This window comes from Heptranchias perlo, unplaced genomic scaffold, assembly GCF_035084215.1.
Source record: "Heptranchias perlo isolate sHepPer1 unplaced genomic scaffold, sHepPer1.hap1 HAP1_SCAFFOLD_122, whole genome shotgun sequence".
NCBI lineage: Eukaryota > Metazoa > Chordata > Chondrichthyes > Hexanchiformes > Hexanchidae > Heptranchias > Heptranchias perlo.
The window spans coordinates 270,297-292,277 of record NW_027138451.1 but is presented as its reverse complement, the minus strand read 5'-3'; the positions used below and the strand labels follow the sequence as shown (position 1 = coordinate 292,277).

General features: G+C 41.8%; 1 long non-coding RNA gene and 1 gene segment (V, D, J or C); one reads left to right on the top strand and one right to left on the bottom strand.

Annotated features, from left to right (window-relative positions):
* Positions 1-2,323: 2,323 nt before the first annotated feature.
* Positions 2,324-4,798, top strand: LOC137308171 (uncharacterized). The gene is made up of 3 exons (XR_010959428.1): positions 2,324-2,591; positions 2,906-3,036; positions 4,671-4,798. It is a non-coding gene; the product is annotated as an uncharacterized lncRNA (long non-coding RNA).
* Positions 4,799-7,192: 2,394 nt separating this feature from the next.
* Positions 7,193-21,981, bottom strand: part of LOC137308152 (Ig heavy chain C region, membrane-bound form-like) — a 35,444-nt gene continuing 20,655 nt past the window's right edge. The window contains 2 exon segments of the C gene segment in view: positions 7,193-7,231; positions 17,588-17,745. Coding sequence covers positions 7,223-7,231; positions 17,588-17,745 — 167 coding nt within the window.

Here is a 21,981-nt window from a genome sequence, read left to right as displayed (position 1 = left end):
GCTGTTATCACATCAATAATTTCAGTAATTTGAAAATTATGTCCTCTGCGTTAGCAGGCGGAGGAATTTCACGGGGGCACTTTAAGCCTTGATCTGCAATTATCCCACGTTATAATTGCAAGGCCTATCAAAATACCTTGGGGTATATGTTATTCTGTACTGCGGAGGCGGGAGTTAGCACAGGTAGGAAAATCAGGCTGGAGCAAAACCGGCCTGATTTTCCTTCCATTAATTCAAATGAAAGGTAAATCGGACGGGATCCGTCGTGGATGTTCGATCTTCCAAGCCTGATTTTGCATTCGGCGCAATGTCCAGGCGATGATTTGTGCCCAGGAGGTACAGACGGAAATCTACTCATTGATTCAAATGTGTAATACTCTGTCTGCAAGGTGGTAGAGTGAAAGACACTGAAGACATTTAAAGTGTAGCCAAAGGCGATGCTGGAAGACATGAATGAAGGAACCGAGGAACATGGAGACAGGAATAGGCCATTTCGCCCCTCAGGCCTGTTCCACCATGCAATGACATCATGTTTGACCTGTGACCTAACTCCATATTCCCGCCTCAGCCCCAGATGCTTTTATAGCTTTGGTTAACAAAAATCTATCAATCTCATATTTCACATTAACAATTGAGCTCGCATCCGCTTTCAATTGCAGAAGAGAGTTCCTGACTTTTTGCACCCTTTGCGTGTATAAGTGTTTCCTAACTTCATTCCTGAAAGTCCTGGCTCTATTTTTTAGGCTGTGTCCGCCAAGTGCTGGACTCCCCAACCCGCGGAGACAGTTTCCCTCTATCAGCTCCCCTTAATATCGTGAAAACTTCGATCAAATCACCCCTTAGTATTCTAAATTCCAGGGAATACAACCATAGTTTGTGTGATCTCTCCTCGTAATTTAACCCTTGGAGTACGGTATCATCACAGTAAATACACGATGCACTTCATCCAAGGCCAATATATCCGCCCTAAGGTGTGGTGCCCAGAACTGAACACAGTACTCCAGGTTTGATCTAACCAGTGATTTGTAGAGCTGAAGCATAACTTCCACCCCCATGTATTCTTGTCCTCCAGATATAAAGGCCAACGTTCCATTAGCGTTTTTGATTATTCTCTGCCCCTGTCCATGACATTTTAATGATCTATGTACATGGACACTTAAGTCTCTTTGAACCTCCACTGTTTCTAGCTTTTCACCATTTAGAAAGTATTCTGATCGATCATTTTTGTTCCAAAGTTGATGACCTCACACTTACGAACATCGAAATTGATTTGCCACAGCTTTGCTTCTTCGACAGCACCTCCCAAACCCACGACCTCTACCACCTAGAAGGACAAGAGCAGCAGGCACATGGGAACAACACCACCTGCACGTTCCCCTCCAAGTCACACACCATCCCGACTTGGAAATATATCGCCGTTCCTTCATTGTCGCTGGGTCAATATCCTGGAACTCCCTTCCTAACAGCACTGTGGGAGAACCGTCACCACACGGACTGCAGCGGTTCAAGAAGGCAGCTCACCACCACCTTCTCAAGGGGCAATTAGGGATGGGCAATAAATGCTGGCCTTGCCAGCGACGCCCACATCCCGTGAACGAATTAAAAAAAACAATTCCCTTAATTTATTAATATCGCTCTGGAATGTAATGCTTCGATATTGATTACAATATTGCCTATCTTCGTATCTCCGGAAAACTTGGATATGTGGCTCCCTATTCCATCACCTAAGACGTTAGTAAATAATTTGAATGGTTCACGCCCCAACACAGGTCCTTGCAGGACGCAGCTAGATACATCCTGAAAAATTGAGTATCTGCCCAATATCCCTACACTTCCCCCCTGCCCCTCAGCCAATTTCCTAAACAGGTCAATTATATCCCCTAAATTCCATGAGCTTCAATTTTAGCTAACAGTCTCTTATGAGTGACTATATCGAATGCCTTCTGGAAGTCGATAGAAATAACAGTCATGGACATTCCCTGTTCTACTACTTTAGTCAACTCTTCCAAAAATTCAATCAGGTTGGTCAGGCATGTCCTACATTTACTAATCCTTGCTGCCACTCTCTGATCAGCTGTAAATTTTCAAGGTGTTCAATAACCCTATCCTTAATTATAGGGTCTAGTAATTTCGCGAAAACTGATGTTTGGCTAACTGGTCTATAATCCCCTGGTTTCGTCTCTCACCTTTCTTGAACAGCGGAGTGACATGTGCAATTTCCAATCTAAAGGGACGGTTTCAGAATCGAGTGAACTTTGGAAGATTATAGTTAGGGCTTCTGCAATGTTCACACTTACTTCCTTTAAAACCTTGTGATGGGGATTTGTCACTCTTTAGTGCCATATATACAACAGCCAGGAGCTGTGAAGGGCCGAATGACCTTTGCTTGCTCTTGACGTCCTTGTTCTTGCATAAAGCAACAGGGGTAGCGCGGGAAAGAGCCGTGGCTGCAGAAATAGCTCCGTGGTGACCTGTCTCTTTAAACAAGAGAAGCAATCAGGAAACGGATACAAACGTAAGCTCGAACACAGTACTTGCACGCCCCTACATTCACATACCGAGTGTGCTGAGGAAGCTCGCTCTACGAGCTGGTGAGTAAGATTTCTTAGTTTAAAAATAAGGTAGGAAGCTTGAAGCTGGAGAATCTTGTCATTTATTGCACTATTGTTTTGCTTGGCAGTGAAGCAATGTCACTTTATATCAGTCCTTAAAGCTGCCTTCGCAGTGAAATCCATGGGCCATTCCGTGGAGTATGTAAAGTATCCAATGCCATGTTCTGTTATCAGGTTCAGGCATTTAAGTTTACGGGAAGTTGGGCCATAGTCGGGGGAGCAGGGAGCATGTTGGGAATTTAATGGGCATTTATTGAACATACTGACCAATCATTTTCGAAATCCCGATGAAGGTGAAGAAGGACGAATAAGGAAAACTGCAATCAAAGTGAAAGAAGTAACGATAGAGCGCGGGAGAGACAGAGACAGGACTTGTAAGAAGAACGGAAAACACCAAAATATAGAAAAACATTGAAAGACCAAGGTAAGAATTATTTTTATTGTTGAAAGAGCAAGGAATACACGCGGCAGGGGTAAGCGCTGGCGCGCCATCGCGTGGCCAGGCCTGGGATAACAATATATGTTGCGGCTTCATTATTTTATTAACTAATTCATGCCCTAGTTAGGAGGCACAATAAGTATTGTAGACGGGAGCAGGAACTTACAAAGTGACAATAACAGATTAAGTGAGTCGGAAAAAAAACGATGGCACATGTAGTGCAATGTGAGCAAGCGTGAGGTCATCAATTGTGGGTTGGAGAAAGGAAAATCCGTTAACTTTCGTAAAACCGAACGTCAGGAACTGTAGAACATCAAAAAGACCTGGTGTCCATGTAGACAAATCAATAATAGCTATAGGACAGTTTAAAAAAGTAATAGAAAAGGCTATATGAATGATGCCCTTTATCTCAATGGGGCTGAAATAGAAAGGGGAGGATGAAAAGCTTCCGTTATACAGAGCTCTGGTCAGACCCCATCTGGAGTACTGCATTCAGTATTGGGAACCGCACCTCAGGAAGGATATATACCGTGCAGATTTACCACAATTATACTAGAGCTTAAATGGCGAAATTACAAGGACAGTTTGCACAGTTGTATTCCCTTGAGTTTAGACACTTGAGGTGTGATCTGATCGAGGTGCTTAAAATGATGAAGGCATTCGATAGGGTGGATACAGAGAAATTGTTTGCTCTGGTGGATTCCAGAACAAGACGGTACAATCATAAAATTAGAATTCGGTCATTAAGGGGTGAAATCAGGAAGCTCTTTCCCACACGAAGGGTAGTGGAAATCTGAAACTCTCTCCCCCAAAAGGCTGTGGATGCTGGGGTTCAGTTGAAATTTTCAAGACTGAGATTGATATATTTTTGTTCGGTAAGGGTGTAAGGATATGTGGAGCTAAATCGGGTAAATGGAGTTGGGGTACAGATCAGCCATGTACTGATTGAATATCGAAACAGGCTCTTGGGGATGAATGGCCCACTCCTCTTATGTTCCGATAATGCTGTAATAGCAGAAATTAGTCACTAGGTGGTGTGTAATTCCTTCACACAAAATGAAGTTTCTTGACACGAACACATCAATAACCAAGGATGCACAAATTGAGTTCAGGTGACAGAACAACACCACCATTTCCACTGGGCATTCAGTTCGTTTCCATTAAGTTCGTAACTTTTTAAAAAAATGCTTGTGTTAAAATTGTGTTGTCGTGTAATAGCTTAAGATGTTCGCCTCAATTCCCTTTCCGCATTAATTTATTGTTGTGTTAATCCTTTCATTCGATACAGGTACTTTAAACCCATTCAAAATGGCGCAGGAACTACTCAGTGTGAATTGCCAGTGCGTTATTTCAGATTAGCGAAGGCCCAGGATGGTGAAACCGGGCACAGGTCAATGTGTTCTGATCATAACATCAATCGGCAGCATGTTTCAGTGGATTCTATTTTCCTGTTCCTTGAATTCAATTACATTCTCTTCACGCTACCAGACTGAATTTTACACGTTTGTTCAGTTTCCTGGTCTTGATTTATTCCACAGGACAATAACTTCGCGGTGATTTCTCAGTGCGCTTGAAATTCCAAATTTTAGATAACATGTTAACCTATTTATTTTTAACAGAGCAGTGCCTCCGTCAACAGAGCGCCCACGCATATCTCATCCAAAATGGTGAAGACACTGCGCAGGAAATTTCCGAGGTTCCGCCAAAGTTACGATGGTGAAGCGGGAGAATCTCTGAGGAAATGACAATTTCGGTGAGGTAATGATTGAAATTCTATCCACAATCTACCTAAAAATGCATAATATGTTTAAATAAATCTACTGTACAGCATATCCTAAAAATGCGTTGTATGTTTAAATAAATCTACTGTACAGTATATCCTAAAAATGCATTATATTTTAAAATAAATATATACTGTACAGAATATCCTAAAAATGCATAATATGTTTAAATAAATCTACTGCACAGTATATCCTAAAAATGCATAATATGTTTAAATAAATGTATTAACGCCTGCCTTCAAAGAGGGGAAAAGGAGCATAATGGGAAGGTAAGAAGCATCAGTCCATGAATACCGAGTAATGTTTTAGATGTTTAGTCTTTCTTGTCATTTTAACGAAGTGTAAGTGGAAATTGCCGATTGTGATATTAGTGCAGTTTTACTTTGGTGAGACATCTTTTGAATATTGTTTCAATGGAGGTATAACTGGTGTAAATTACACGGCTTAGAGTTTCAATTAATAAAAGAGGAGAGCAACAGAAAGGCGGAATATGGTTCGTGGAAAATCGCCAACAGCAATTTCCAGCCTTCAGTTCCCCGCAGTTAGCCACAGAACAGATTCGTTCAATTTAGCTGCATGAATTGAAAGCGTCACTTCAGTTAATTCATTGTTGGATTTTTGTGCTATGAAAGAATGAATCAACTCATTAACATAATTACTAGAATTTGGTGCTGAGACTGAACACTCTTTCCTTAGAATATATGAATCTTATTGTAACAATTATTATACCGCTTAATAATTGGATTGGACTGACTGTCCGGTTTATTTCCCATGTTTCAGTAACACACCGTCCAGTTGCTTCGATCCATGAAATATCTGTCGTAAATTAATGGAATCGAAAACACCGGTCGCTCGACTGAATTTAATCCCGAGATTATTTTAGTTGTTCAAGATATAGCTTTCATGATGCTTATGGATGAGTTTTACTAACTCACTCATTGGAACAAGCTGAAAGGTTAATTAAAATGTGAATACATGTATACAAGAAATCAGTGTTAGGTTTAAACCCACAACTTTCAGTAAAAAAATACCTTCAATAACAGCATGGAGCAGATGGTATTTATTTTATTCCAAACCTTTGTTTTGACAGAATCTAAAAGTAACATCCTGAAAGTAATAAAACAGCAATCACATTTCAAACAAAGCTGAGCATAAAATCTGTTGATGAGAACATTTCATTTCCAGACGATTGGGAGTTGGACAGAATTCCCGATTTTTTTCTGAGACTTTGTTCAGGCAAATCACTGCAAATACAGTCGTCAGGTAAAGGGTATTAGGGATATGGAGCAAAGATCGGAATATGGAGTTGAGGTACAGGTCAACCATGATCTAATTGATTTTAGGAGCAAGCGCGAGTGGTTGGATGGCCTATTCCTGATCTTAATATCCACATAACATATTAAAAACAAAATGGATCCTAATATCACAGTGTCACTCATTTTAGAATTTAATTGATGATAACGTCTATATCCAGGGTTTGTTGCTGCAATTAGATACAAGGGGGGAATCGATCGTCTAGCTATAGGAAGTGACGCTGTACAGGCTCTGATGTAATTTATTTCTCCTCAGTATTTCTTGGCAAATGGTTAACGGGCCCTTTGAAAATATGTTCACGAATTTGCCAGAAATAGGGCCTCAGAGAAATTGATTTGAAACCACCCATGATCTCACTGCAACGAATTTCTAGGGGAATTCTTACCCGTGGGTTGAGACAAGGCGTCTGATTTCCAACAGTTTTCTGGATATAAGTGTCGATAATCAGCATTCATTAATTTCCAGTGGATTTCTGCAAGGTGTAAAGCTCTCAGACTGGGTCATATATCAATTCGTGCCTTAACCGCAGTATATTGGTAAAGAAAGATACACCTATGTGCTCCTATGGGCGTTATAGGTAATGCTTAATAAGTCTGAAGGTCACCTGGTTCTGTGCTATTGAAAATTAGGCGAGGGCGCCACTCATAATAAACTGAGCCTTTATTCAAGGTGCAGCATTTGAATGCAATATTACATTGATTCATGCAATATTCATTCAGTTGCAGTAAATTCCAAACCGTCTCTCCTGGATATTCAATTATTTCTCCTTAGCTTATTTTAATTGATTCTGCGCAATTTTCCCAGTTCACTGGCTTATTACAGTTATGCGGAATTCTATTGAACGCTGGCACTTTAATAAAACACGAATAAAAAATGAGCTTACGAAAGAAAATGAGGCAAATAGTTATCATGGTTTGGGTGAGTCTATCTCTGAATACGAGATGAAATGGTGCAGTGCACCAGTCGATAACGGTGAGGGAGTGAGGCAATCCAGTCCCGTCTGTGGTCAGCAACCGATGGACGTTCCCACACAAGCCTGGAATATAAACCGGAAGTACCGTCTGGCCAACTGGCCGTTAGTTCACCTGCAGTGAAAATAAATAGTATGACAACCCAGTGAATAACAGAGTGTGGAAGTGACGTGCGACCACACTGAATAGTCAAAAGCGTACGACAAAAAGCAGATTTATTGACTAATTGTCATGGAATGCGAGGGGGTTTCTGGGATTCGAGTGTCATTGTCCACAAATGAATGTCCATAACCCTAACTCTAGAGAGCCTCGCTAGTCGCGGGTCTCCGTGAGTCTATAAATGATAAGAGAATCATTTGTTATCCAACATTATTTATACGGCAATAATTATATCAATTCTGGAAAAATGTGACGATCCATGTGATTTGTCGCTAGGCTCCAGCAAACCTAGGATAGCCTCTTGTAAGTTTCCAAAGAACTGAACATGATATTCCAAATGATTGTCGGCTTCTTTAGCTTGCTGTTATATTCTAGACTGCTTGAGCTGAAACCTAGCATCCCATTAGTACTTTTGAACGCCCGCTGGATTTCAGTGACATGTGGATATGAACAACGGCATTGCGTGTTCGTGTACATCTCCTCAGAACTTCGCCATTTCCATATTATTCCCATCTACCATTCTTATACGTGAAATGGACAACGTCACTTGTTGTTTCAGTGAACTTGACCTGTCAACCATCTGCCCACACGCTTAATGCAGCTATCTACTTTTGTAATTTTCTGGTCCGTTCACAGTTCATTGTACTTCGTTGATTAGTATTAGCAGTAATCTTGTATATGCTCCCCTCTGCTCCTGAGCCATTGGTGAATTGTTTAAGGTATGAATCTGACATGGTTAGGTACTGTATTCATTTCCCATTTTAATGTAATGCACCGTGTCCCAGGTTCGAGATAATACTTTGATTTTACGTTGTTTCTATTAAAGCTAAAAAGCAAAATTTACATCACTGTCAGAAGCAGAAAAGTGCAGTAGGTTGGAGTATAGAACTTTGGCTGTCATTAAATCAGAAGAGATGGGAGACGCGAGATAGCACTTCAGCGCTATTACTGGTTGGGATGTGTAATTGAAGTGTGATAAGTTTTGGTTGACAAATACTTGCAAATGTGGTGATCGGAATTTATAATGTAATTCGAAAAATAAGGTAGAATGTATGACTTTGGAATGTGAAGAGAATTAAACCTGCACACCTGTTCAATTATCCTCAGCTCTCTATCACTGAGGCAGAACTTGCTCTCGACTGTCCCAGTGCAATGCCAAGGGAATTCCATGTGTGTGCATGAGAGCAATAGACTTAGATAGATAGCGAGATAGATAGATTTCTTGATAGGCAGACAGACAGGCAGAAAGACAGACATATATGAAGGGAGAGCGAGAGAAACTGCAAGGTTTCATTCACTTTCAAGGCGTAATTTTTTACAATTTGATGGCTAGCAGCTTGTTTAATTTCAGACACATTCGTTGTCTCCATCTTTCTTTATACAGTAATCGCTCCGCGATGAGATTGTATAATAGAAGCTATAACCAAATGCAATCTACGAGTTAAGCCTGTATTCATGAGGACGGGGATAATGAGGAAAAGCGTACAAATATCTTTTATTTTCCATTTTAAAGGCATGCAATCGGCCCTTGCATTTATATAATACTTTGATTTTATGTTACTGTTAATAGTTCAATCGAAAACAAACTAAACAATTTAGGAAGCAGCGAATGAGCGTTGGTTGGAGTTTATCTGCAGTACAGGCTGTGTATCCGGGAGAGGCAATGCTGAGCTGCTTTAGATCCAGCGATAACTGGAGGGTGTCATTCTCGCGTATCAAGTTTACATATGCTGTTGCAATTATTCATGTGGGCATAGATATATATATTTTTAAAATAGTTCACACAGGAACTGCTTACAATCAAAATGTTTAAATGTATTGAATATAAACAGTAAAAACCGTCTGCCCACACTGGAGTGCTGGTGGTCGGATTTTAGCAGATTCCCCGGAGATGGCACTCGTCACATTCCACCAATCTGGAAATTGGTTTGATTTGTAGGATTAAGAAATGTTCTTATTTATCCCAGATTACGAACTCCAACAAAAAAAAACACTTTCCCATCCATCACACGAGGTTCTTTTCAGTTTCACTTGCCTTAATCTTTTCAGTAATCTCTGTATGAAATATAAATTATTTTCCAGTGAAAATCCATATTTAGGACATTTAATAAACGGACTCTATCGGCTACAGGAGTGGCTACAAAATCAAACTCTGTAAGGTTGGTTATATCAAACATTGGTGATTCCTTAATCAGTTTATTCTTTCCAAGTGTTCAAATCCCTTAATAAACAAAAATCAAAGGGAAGAGGGATAAACCCGGCAACTACAGGCCAGTCAGCCTCACGTCGGTGATAGGGAAACTTTTAGAGACAATAATCCGGGACAAAATTAAGTTGGACTTGGCAAAGTATGGGCTAATAAATGAAAGTCAAAACGGATCTGTTGAAGGAAAATCGTGTTTGACTAACTTGACTGAGTTAATTGATGAAGAAACGTGAAATGTTGATGAGGGAAGTGCGTTTGACGTTGTTTTTATGGACTTTCAAAGGGCATTTGATAAAGTACCACATAATAGACTTGTTAGTAAAATTCAAGCCCATGTGATTAAAGGGACAGTGGCAGTGTGGATATGAAATTTGCAAAGTGACAAATGGTAGAGAGTAGCGCTAAACGATTGCTTTTCAGACAGGAGGGAAGTATACACTGGTGTTCGCCAGGGGTCAGTATTAGGGCCACGGCTTTTTTTTGATATATATTAATGACTTGGACTTGGGTATAGAGGGTATAATTTCTAAATTTGCAGCTGAAACGAAACTGAAAAAAACGTAGTAAATAATGTGGAGGATATAACATACTTCAGAAGGATATGGACAGACTGGTGAAATGGGCAGACACATAGCAGATTAAATTTAACGCAGAAAAGTGTGAAGTGATACATTTTGGTAGGAATAATGAGGAGAGGCAAAATAAACTAAATGTGCACCTACACAAATCTTTGAAGGTGGCAGTACAAGTTGAGAAGGCTATTAAAAAAGCATATGGGATCCTGGGCTTTATTAATCGAGGCAGAGAGTACAAAAACAAGGAAGTTATACTAAACCTTTATAAAACACTGGTTGGGCCTCAGCTGGATGGTGAGTTCAATTCTGGGCGCCACACTTTAGGAAGGATGTAATGGCCTTAGAGAGGGTGCAGGAGAGATTTACTAGAATTGTTCCAGGGATGAGGGACTTCAGTTTTGTGGGGAAATTGGAGAAACCGCGGTATTTCTCGTTAGAACAGAGAAGGTTAAGTGGAGATTTGATAGAGGTGTCCAAAATCATGAACGGTTTTGATAGAGTAAATAAGGAGAAACTGTTTTCAGTGGGAGGAGGGTCGGCAACCAGAGGACACAGATTTCAGGTGATTGGCAAAAATGCCATAGGCAAAATGAGGGAACATATTTTTACGCAGCGAGTTGTTATGATCTGGAATGCACTGCCTGAAAGGGTGATGGAAGCAGATTCAATGGTAACTTTATGAAGGGAATTAGTTAATTACTTGAAGGGAAAAACTGCAGTGCTATGTGGAAAGAGCTGGGGCATGGGACGAATTGGCGAGATCTTTCAGTCACGATGGGCCAAATGGCCTGCTGCTATGCTGTACCTATTATAATACTATGATATGAAACTTTGTACTGCTGCAGTTAAACTAACTGGCCGTTCGTTACTTTCATTTACCCCTTTTACTCATTGTGCAAAGTTTACTGTCTCTCTGTTCCCTGTTATGATATCTGAATCCAGCGAGCCTTTGCAGGTTGTAACTAATGTACAGCCAGTTGACTTATCTATTTTTTAAACCCTTGCAGATGAAACCCGACTTGTCTGGAAATTTTGACTGGTTTCAATTCCAGTAGTTTGTCCTTTGTTATGTTTTTTGACATTTAAAACCAATTTTTTTTAATACCATCCTTTCTAACCTGTTGTGTTCCATGTAACTTTACGTATCAAATGATCCATTTTCATCGCGAAGACTGCAGCAAAATATTATTTTTTTTTTCGTTTCCTTATCCTCCAGCGTTATCATCCCTCAATCTCTTTTAAAAGGAAACGAGAGCACGTGCAATTGGAGAGACCTATTGACATAGGTTGGGTACTGGTTAGGAGGCAGGAGACACATCACAGGATATTACACGTCGTGTCCCCTGGAGATCTGCTCTAGGTTCTCAGCTTTTCACTTCAATTATAAATGACTTAGATGAAGGAATAGAGAGGCGTATATCCAAGCTTGCTGACAACACCGTTAGGTGGCACAGTAAATAGTGGATATGGGATCAGAACGTTGCATAGTGACCTTCATGGGCAAAACTGAGGCCGTTGGAGTTTAACGTGGGGAAGTGAGAGGTCATCCACTTTGGACTAAAGGAAGATAGATCAGAGTAATTTCTAAATGGTAAGAAGCTAGGAACCGAGGAGGAGCAGGGAGATTTAGGGATCCAAGTACAGAAATCACTCCAAGCTAGTGGACTGGTACACAACATAATTAAAAAGGCCTTTGGAATGTTAGCTTTTATCTCAAAGGGGGCTGGAATACAAAGGGATATAAGTTATGCTACAGTAATATAAAGCTCTGGTTATACAGCACCTGGAGTATCGTGTTCAGTTCAGAACACCGCAATTCAGGATGGATATATTGGCCTTGGAGGGGGTGCAGCGCAGATTCACCAGAATGATACCGGGGCTAAAATGGACAATTCATGAGGACAGGTTGCATGGACTAGACTTGTATAGAACATTAAGGGGACACCTAGTTCATGGTATGATAGCATCAAACTACAGTACAGCACAGGAGCAGGCCATTCGGTCCGTCGTGACTGTGACGGCTCTTTGAAAGATCTGTCCAATTATTCCCACCCCCCCCCCCACCTCCCTACACTTTCTTCTTAACCTGTAGAACCATAGAAGCATAGAAACAAAGAAAATATTGAGCACAGAAAGCGGCCATTCGGCCCATCGTGTCCGCGCCCGCCAGAAGAACAACCAGGTACCCATTCTAATCCAACCTTCCAGCACACGGTCCGTAACCCTGCAACTTACAGCACATTAGGTGCAGGTCCAGATACTTTTTAAAAGCGTTGAGGATCCCTGTCTCAACCATCAATTCGGGCAGCGAATTCCATACACCCACCACCCTCTGGTAAAAAGTTTTTCCTCATGTCCCCTCTAATCCTTCCGCCAATCAGCTTAAATCGATATCCTCTAGTTCTTGAACTCTCCATTAGGGAAAACAGGTACTTCCTGTCTGCTCAATCTCGGCCCCTCATAATTTTGTACACCTCAATCAAGTCTCCTCTCAGCCCCCTCTGCTCCTAGGAAAACAAACCCAGCCTATCCAATCTCTCCTCGTCGCTGCAACTTTCAAGCCCTGGCAGCATTCTTGTAAATCTTCTCTGCACTCTCTCCAGAGCAATTACGTCCTTCCTGTAAATTGGTGACCAGAACTGCGCAGAATACTACAGCTGTGGCCTTATCAGCGTTTTATACAGTTCCATCATTACATCCCAGCTTTTGTATTCTATACCTCGGCTAATAACGGAGAGCATTCCGTATATCTTCTTCACAACCTTATCTATCTGTACTGCCACCTTCAGGGACCTGTGCTCATGCACTCCAAGGTCTCTCACTTCCTCGACCCCTCTCAATATATTCCCGTTTCCTGCGTATTCCCTTTTACTGTTTGCCCTCCCTAAGTACATTCCCTCACAATTCTCCGAGTTGAACTCCATTTGCCACTTTTTCCGCCCGCTCCACCAACCCCTTGATATCTTCTTGGAGTCCACAGCTAATCACTTCACTGTCAACTGCATGGCCAATTTTTGTGTCGTCTGCAAATGTGCCAATCATGACAGCTCCATTCAATTCCAAATCATTAATATACACCACAAACAGCAAGGGACCAAACACTGAGCCCTGTGGCACACCACTGGAAACGGATTTCCATTGGCAAAGACATCCATCAACTTTTACCCTTTGTTTCCTGTTACTGAGACAATTTTGGATCCAATTCGCCACATTTCCCTGTATCCCATGAGCTTTTACCTTTCTGACCAGTCTGCCATGTGGGACCTTGTCAAATGCCTTAATAAAATCCATGTAGACAACATCCACTGCACTTCCCTCATCAATCCTCCTTGTCACTGCCTCAAAGAATTCAATCAGATTTGTAAGGCATGACCTTCCATGAACAAATCCATGCTGACTATCCCTAATTAAACCATGCCTTTCCAAGTGGCAGTTTATCCTATCTCTTAGTATTGATTCTAATAGTTTGCCAAGCATCGAGGGAAGACTGACCGGCCTATAATTGTTCGGCCTTTCCCTCGTAACCTTTTTAAATAATGGTACTACGTTTGCAGTCTTGCAGTCCTAAGGTACCTCCCCTGTATCTAGGGAGGATTGGAAAATGATCCTCAGAGCATCCGCTATCTCCTCCCTGGCTTCAATCAATAGCCCAGGAAACAATCCATTCGGTCCTGGTGGCTTATCAACTTTCAAGGATTCCAGTCCCTCGAGTACTTCCTCCCTCGTTATGTTTACCTTATCCAATATTTCACCCCTCTCCTCTTTAACTACAACGTCCAGATCATCCCTTTCCTTTGTGAATACGGAGACAAAATATTCATTTAAAACCCTACCCACATCCTCCGCTTCTACACACGAGTTACCCTTATCATCCCTGATAGGTCTCACCTTTTTCCTTAGCTATCCTCTTGTTCTTAATATACTGATAAAATATCTTTAGGTTTTCTTTGATCTTACTTCCTAATATTTTTTCATGCCCTCTCTTTGCTTTCCTTATTTTCTTTTTTACGTCATCCCTGTACTTTCTATACTCCTCTAGGCTTTCTGCAGTATTTAGTTTTCTGTGACAGTCATAAGTTTTCTTTTTTTCTGTTTTATCTTGCCCCGTATACTTCTGGACAACCAGTGGGCTCTAAATTTGGCAGTGCCACCCTTTTTCTTTGAGGGGACGTGTCTGCATTGTACCCATAGAATTTCACTTTTTAGTGCCTCCCACTGGCTTGCCACTGATTTCTTCCCAAGTAGTTGTGTCCAGTCCACTTCTGCAAAATCGCCTCTTAGTTCGGTAAAATTTGCCTTCCTCCAATTTATAATGTTTATTCCTGATTTAATTCTGTCCTTTTTCATAATAATACTAAATCTAACTGAATTGTGATGATTATCCCCAATATGATCCCCCAGTGTCACTTCACCCACTTGCCCATCTTCATTTCCCAGGACAAAATCTAGAATTGCATCCCCTCTTGTTGGGCGTGTCTCATACTGGCGAAAAAATTCTCCTCCACACCGATCAAGAACTTTGCGCCCTCTTTGCCCCTCACACTGTTTGAATCCCAATTAATGTTAGGGTAGTTGAAGTCCCCTACTATTAATGCGCTCTTATTTTTGTACTCAGAAATTTGCCTACATATTTGTTCTACTATATCTCTTTCGCTCTTCGGGGTCCATAGTACACTCCTAGTAGTGTGACTGCCCCATTTTTATTTCTTATCTCAACACATGTATATATAAAATGTATATGTTTTTTATCCATTCAAGTATTTATCCAATTCCCCTTTGAAAGTTACTATTGAATCTGTTTCCACCACCCTTTCAGGCAATGCATTCCAGATCATTAAAACTCGCTGCGTAAAAAGAAATGTTTCTTCATGTCATCTCTGGCTCTTTTGTTTCTCCTTGAATCTGTGTCCTGTAGTTACCGACCCTTTTGAAAACAGTTTCCCCTCATTTACTCTATCTAAACCGTTCATGACTTTGAACACCTCTATCAAATCTCCCCTTAATCTTCTCTGATCTAAGGGGAACAACGACAGCTTCTCCAGTCTCTCCACATAAGTGAAGTCCCTCATCCCTGGAACCATAATAGTAAATCTCTCCTACACCCACTCGAAGGCCTTGGCGTCCTTCCTAAAGTGTGCTGCCCGGAATTGAACGCAATACTCCAGCTCGCATAACGTGTGCTTAATAAAGGTTTAGCATAATATCCTTACTTTTATACTCCATGCCTCTATTAATAAATCCCAGGATCCCATACACTTTTTAACAGCCTCCTCAGCTTGCGCTGCAACCTTCAAATATGTGTATACATAAAATCCTCTCCCTTCCCGCACTCCCTTTAAAATTGTACCATTTAGATTATATTGCCTCTCCTCATTCTTCCCACCAAAATGCAAAACTTCAAACTTCTCAGCGTTAAATTTTATCTGCCATGTGTCTGCTCGTTTCACCAGCCCCCCATGTCCTCCTGAAGTCTGTTATTATCATCCATATTGTTTGCTACATTTCCGAGCTCCGTGTCATCTGCAAACTTTGAAATTGTATCCTGTATAGTCAAGTCCAGGTTATTAATATATATCATAAAAGCAGTGGTCCTAATACTGAGCCCCGGGGAACACCACTGTATAATTCTCTGCAATCTCAAAAAACGACTGTTCACCACTGCTTTCTGTGTTGTGTCCCTTAGCCAATTTTGTATCCATGCTGCCACGGTCCCATGGGCTAACATTTTGCTAACAAGTTTATTATGCGGTTTTATATCAAATGTCGTTTGAAATTTATATACATCATCAACCCTCTCCGTTACTTCAGCTCGATTAAGTTAGTCAAAAACGATTTGCCTGTAACAAATCCGGACTGACTTTCATTTATTAACTCATATTTATCCAAGTGCCAGGGTTATTGTCTCTGAAAGTTTCCCCACCACCGACGTTAGGCTGACTAGCTTGTAATTGCCGGCTTTATCCCTTCCACTTTTTTGGACAAGGGTTTAACATTTTTAATCCTTGAGCCCTCTAGCACCGTTCCATATCTAAGGAGGATTGGAAGATTGTGGTCAGAGCCTCCGCAATTTCCACCCTTACTTCCCCCAGAACCCGAGAATGCATCCCATCCGGTCCGTGTGAATTTTCTAGTTTGAGTACTGCCAACCTTTTAAGGACCTCCTCTTTATCTTTTTATTCTATTCAATGTCGCTACTACCTCCTCCTTTACTGCTGCAATGGCAGCATCCTCTTCTCTAATGAAGACGGATGAGAAGTATTCATTTAGTACCTCTTGCGTTTTAGTGTTTAGGATGATTACAAGATTGTATCGGGGAGATAGAGAGAAACTACTTCCTCTGTTGGGTGAGTCCAGAACATGGGGGGCATGGTCTTAAAATTGGAGCTAATCCGTCCCTCGGTGATGTCAGGAAGCACTTCTTCACACAAAGGGTAGTGGAAATCTGGAACTCTCTCCCCCAAAAAGCTGTTGAGGCGAGCAAAGTTGAAAATCTCAAAACTGAGCTTGACAGTTTGTTGTTAGGTAAAGGTATTAAAGGATATCGAACCAAGGCGGGTAAATGGAGTTGAGATACAGATCGTCCATGATATCAGTGAATGGCGGAACAGGCTCGAGGGGCTGAATTGCCTACTCCTGTTCCTGTGTTCCGATGTAACAATCCCATCTGCACTTTTGTCATTCTCTTTTTCTTGATGTACCGATAATATATTTAATATTATACTTTATGTCCACTGTAATAATTGTCCACCTGACGTTGCATTTCATAATTTCATGATATCCTTTTGTTTTTGACAATAGTCCTGGCTGTCAAACTTGCCATTGTCTTCGCTTTGACAAAACTTTCCCCCTTTTGTTCAATTCTGGCCCGAACTGTTCTCTTTCACCATAATTACATCATTCATTTAGAATTTCCATTTATGGGGTTATATATTTTTGTGCTCGCTGATCACTTTCTTCAATCAATTGCAATATTTGTCCATCGTTTTACCGACTGAAATTTTATCCCATTCTTCCTCCGTCAATGCTTTCCTCATATCTTCACAGTGAGCCAGGTTTAAGTGCTAAACCTTTGTTTGCTGATCTCCTTTCTCCCTCGCAAACTTGATGGTGACTTCAAATACGTCACGCTCACTATTCCCATGATGCTTCTTTATCACCATATTGCTAACTATTTCTGGATTATCACTCGGAATCATTCGATAATCTCTTTCCCTTTTAGTGTGCTTCCAACTTTCCACAATCGAGATGCAAAGTAATACTTCCCATTATTGGTTTATTATTCTGCTTATATGTCCCAATAATTGTCGTATACTTGCGTTCCTCTGGTGTTATCATATTCAGGAGGTTTATTAAATGTGCCAGTTAATCACATAGGAACGAGTAATGGAGTCCAATCTAAAAATGTTATGCTCATTATGCTTGTATTAGAATATTTTGTTCATCATTTGTACCCAGGTTATATCTAAGGTATTAACTCAGCTTTCTAATGAATTTACTCAATGTCACTGCGCTATTGAAAGATGATATTACCTTAAGTACGGTTACAAATGTACTGTACAGCATACTGAGAATAAACAGAATCACGAAAGCGATCACTGTTGATGCCGTGCTGCCATCCTCATATAAGTTTTCTAATCCTTCTTCCTCTACCTCGGGGTCTTCTGGATCGTCCTTTACTTGAGGGGTTTCTAGAACCAATAGATTGATATTGTTAGAAAGGTGTTCATGTTGAGAACAGAATAGATACAAAGGCGCTGCAATAAAATGAAACCGGCAGTCCCGAGGGACATGGTGTATTTGAATTTGCACTGACGGAATATAAAAATATAGCTAACATATTAACCAGCCCGATATCGATTACAGTGACTTTCAGAACAATGGGGCTACTCCTATAGTGATAGTAGAGTTCAGATATTGTATACAGAACAGGAAATTGATTTTATACAGCAAACAAATATCCGTCCTTTTTACGTTTCAGCGAATAAAACAGCTTTACTTTCTGTTTTGGCAGCGGATAACAATAAAATTAATGAAGTTCTGTGTAAAAGAATGAAACTCGATACCATTCTGAACAGAAGTTGATCTGATTATAGGACCAAATTTCTTGCGGCTCACATAAACTGACATAAGAGATCGCCAGTAAAGCGGGGACAGGGAAACACTTCGGGCTAAAGATTCAACTATGTCTGATCAGCGCACTTATATTCGACGGTCGTCACCTACTGACATTTTATATAACAGGTTACTTGCAAATACAGACGCGTTCGGAAATAGGACTATATATAAACTATTTCACATTGTCATCTACACAGTGTCGTTAGACCTGCATCACTGTCATTAGATTTAGTTGTGATTCACGGTGATGACGCTGACATACTTTTAGGTTTCGTATTCCTGACCTGATATATTTCTTGTACAATTTTTTGTTTTCTCTATTATTATTATCTCGTGGAATCTATAACACACCGCAGCGTATATTCCAGTATGGTGCCACTAATACTCTGTAATAAAAACACGATATGAAGCTTTATCCCTAACGTTTTGGCCATGAGAGCCAGAATTGAAAATTAAGTTAACAATTCCCTTAAACTTCGGAATGTGTCACCACTGACAAATCTCCGGTCATGTAGACTGTCGGGCTATGATAATCCTGGCCGAGATTTTGGGGCGGGGGGGGGAGGGGTGGGGGGTGGGTGGGGCGTTGGTGGGGCATTGTATTTGTATTGAGTGTAGGCGATTGGATTCTGAAACTCAAAGCATCATAATCGCAGTAGTGACTGACCTGGCGCAGAGTAAACTTTGTCATATTGTCACAAATTTGTATGGTTATTTACAAATCATAGATTTCACTCTACGAGTGTTCTTCCACAGTGAACTGACATGCTACGTGATCTAAATAGCAACACGCTAGGGCGTAAAACCGACTCCAAAGCAAGTCCTTTCTGTTTAAAATGTGAAAGCGAAAGTTCAATCTCCGGTGAGCTATCCGATTTCGAATGCACTTCATTAGCATTATCTGATGCCGTATTGTGGGATTCACAGATTGGCACCGTGAGAAGGGCAGCACATCAATTTGCTCACTAACTAGGTGCAGCTGGGCATAAGTCGAGGCCAGTGAATCAAGGATGTGTCATTTGCGGAGTGAGATACGCAGCACAGTGATGTATCTTCGAACATTGATAGATACCTTACCCCATAGAATGGCGGTTCCATCAACTCACCGAGATATCCTCCAGCATGGATAGATAGCATACCCCATAGAAGGGCGGCTCCACCATCTCACCGAGATATCCCACAGCATGGATAGATACCATACCCCATAGACGGGCGGCTCCATCCACTCACCGAGATATCCTCCAGCATGGATAGATACCAAACCCCATAGAAGGGCGGCTCCATCAGCTCACAGAGATATCCTCCAGCATGGATAGAGATGATATGCCATAGAACGGCGGCTGCACTACCTCACCAAGATATCCTCCAGCATGGATAGATAAGATACCCCATAGAACAGCGGCTCCTCCAGCTGGAGGTACCAAGATTCAGCAACACAAGCTTGGCTCTCCGCCGGCCAGTCATGATAGTTGTGCAAATTTGGATACGTGAGCGTATTTTCCAAAACCTAGCCACCAGGTGTAGCGTTCCCTCACCTGACAGATCTCAAAACCACGAAGGTTAACCTGTTTGGACTCATGCTTTGTGCCCCACACAGCATACCAAGTATAACAGAAACTTAACAGAATGCACCGTGTCTAAGTGATTGGTGTAATTGCTGCATGTTGCTCTTTTTTTGCGAGACCAGTTGCTTCCCCCCTTTCAGAAGGTGGTGAGTCTTTGCGGATGGGCCTGGATTCCGCCCTGCCCACCAGTTCGCGAACCTGGGCAATTGGTTCAGGCTTGGCGTCTGCACTTATCAAGTTTCAACCGGACATTCTAATTAACGAACTGTTTTTTCTCTTGGGAAGAAAATGCAGCGCCACTATTGGTGGCAAGGATGGGATCAGCTGACTCGCTGTGGGCTGGGATTCTCTGAGACGGTTCTTCATCTCTGTTGCTCAGCTTTCCATTGGCCGAATCTGTGTTTCTCCCTGACCTGTGTTTCAACTGAAGCGATATCAGCCGGAATGACGACGATGATAAGAAACAATGGTTCCACTTCATAGATCGCCTTTCACCCCCACAGGAGGTCCCAAAAGTTTCACAACCAAATAATTACTTTTTAAAGTGTAATCGCTGTTACTTTTATAAACAACCCCGCAGCCAATCAACCCATAACAAGGACCTAAGAGCATCACTGTCGTTAATGGGACGCTTAGTCTGTTTTATATATCGTGTAGGTTCAGGATGGAATACGGGTCCCACACTCCGGGAGAGCTCGCTGCTCCTTCATTCTCCCATGGGATCTTTAACACCCACTTGAACAGTCGGACGGCGCCCAGGAGAAGCGTCTCATCCGAAACACCACACCTTCGACAATGCGGCACCCCCATGATTATTGTGCTGGAGTGTTAGCCTAGATTATGGGCCGAAGTCCTGGAGAGGAGCTTGAACCCACAATCTTCGAATTCAGAAGCCAGAGAGCTGTCAATGATCCAAGATGACACGACACTGACAAGAGGATAGTTCCAAAGTCAATGAAACCTTTTACAATGGCATGGATTAATAGCTCAATATAAGAACAATAACAAGTTCATTTATATAGCGCCTTTAACGCAGTAAAACGTCCCAAGGCGCTTCACATGAGCGCAATCAGACAAAATTTGATACCAAGCCACATAAGAAGATATTAGGACAGGTAACCAAATGCTTGGATAAAGAGGCAGGTTTACAGAGGGTCTAAAAGGAGAGAGAGTTGGAGAGTCGCAGAGGTTTAGCGAGAGAATTTCCGAAGTTAGGGCCAAGGCAGATGAAGGAACGTCCGCCAGCGGTGGAGAGGTGAAAATCGGGAATGCACAAGAGGCCAGAAATGGAAGATCGCAGAGATCTCGGAGGGTTCTAGGGCTGGAGGAGGTTACAGAGGTAGGGAGGGGCGTGGCTACGGTGGGATTAGGACAAGAGGATAAGAATATTAAAATTGAGGCATTGCCAGACCCGGAGCCAATGTAGTTCCCCGAACACAGGGGTGATGGAGGAACTGAAATTGTTGTGAGTTATAATACGGGCAGCAGAGTTTTGGATGATGTCAAGATTACGGACAATGGAAGATTGGAGGCCGGCCAGGATAACATTGGAGTAGCCAAGTCAGGAGGTAACAAATGCATGGATGAGAGTAGGGGCAGAGACGGCCGACGTTATTGAGGTGGAAGTAGACGGTCATGATGAAGGAGAGTATCTGGGGTCGGAAACTCAGCTCAGGGTCAATTAGGAACTCGAGGTTGCAAACAGTGTACTTCAGCCTCAGACAGTGGGCAGGTAGAGAGGTGGAGTCGGTTACTAGGGAACAGAGTTGGTGGTAGAGGCCAAAGACAATGGCTTTGGTCTTCCCAATATTTAATTTGAGGACATTTCTGCGGATCTAGTACTGGATGTCGGATAAGCAGTGTGACAAATGAGAGACAGTGGAGGGCTCGAGAGTGGTGCTAGTGAGTTACAGTTGGGTGTCGTCAGCACACATGAAGCATCAAACATTTTGTTTTCGAATGATGTGGACAAGGGGCAGCAGAAGATGAGAAATAGCAGTTTCCAAATTTAAATCCTTGGGGGACTCCAGAGGTAACGATGTGGGAGCGGGAAGAGAAGTCATTGCAGGAGATGCCCAAGCTATGACTGGATAGATAAGAATGCAACCAGGCAATTACCAGTCTTGGTGAATAATTGTCGTTCTAAAGGGTGACCGGATGTTTGTCGACCTTTATTAATTCCATTCACAGGTTGATACCTCATGGGTTAATTGTAAACCACAGCAGCCCCTGAAGACTCTAATT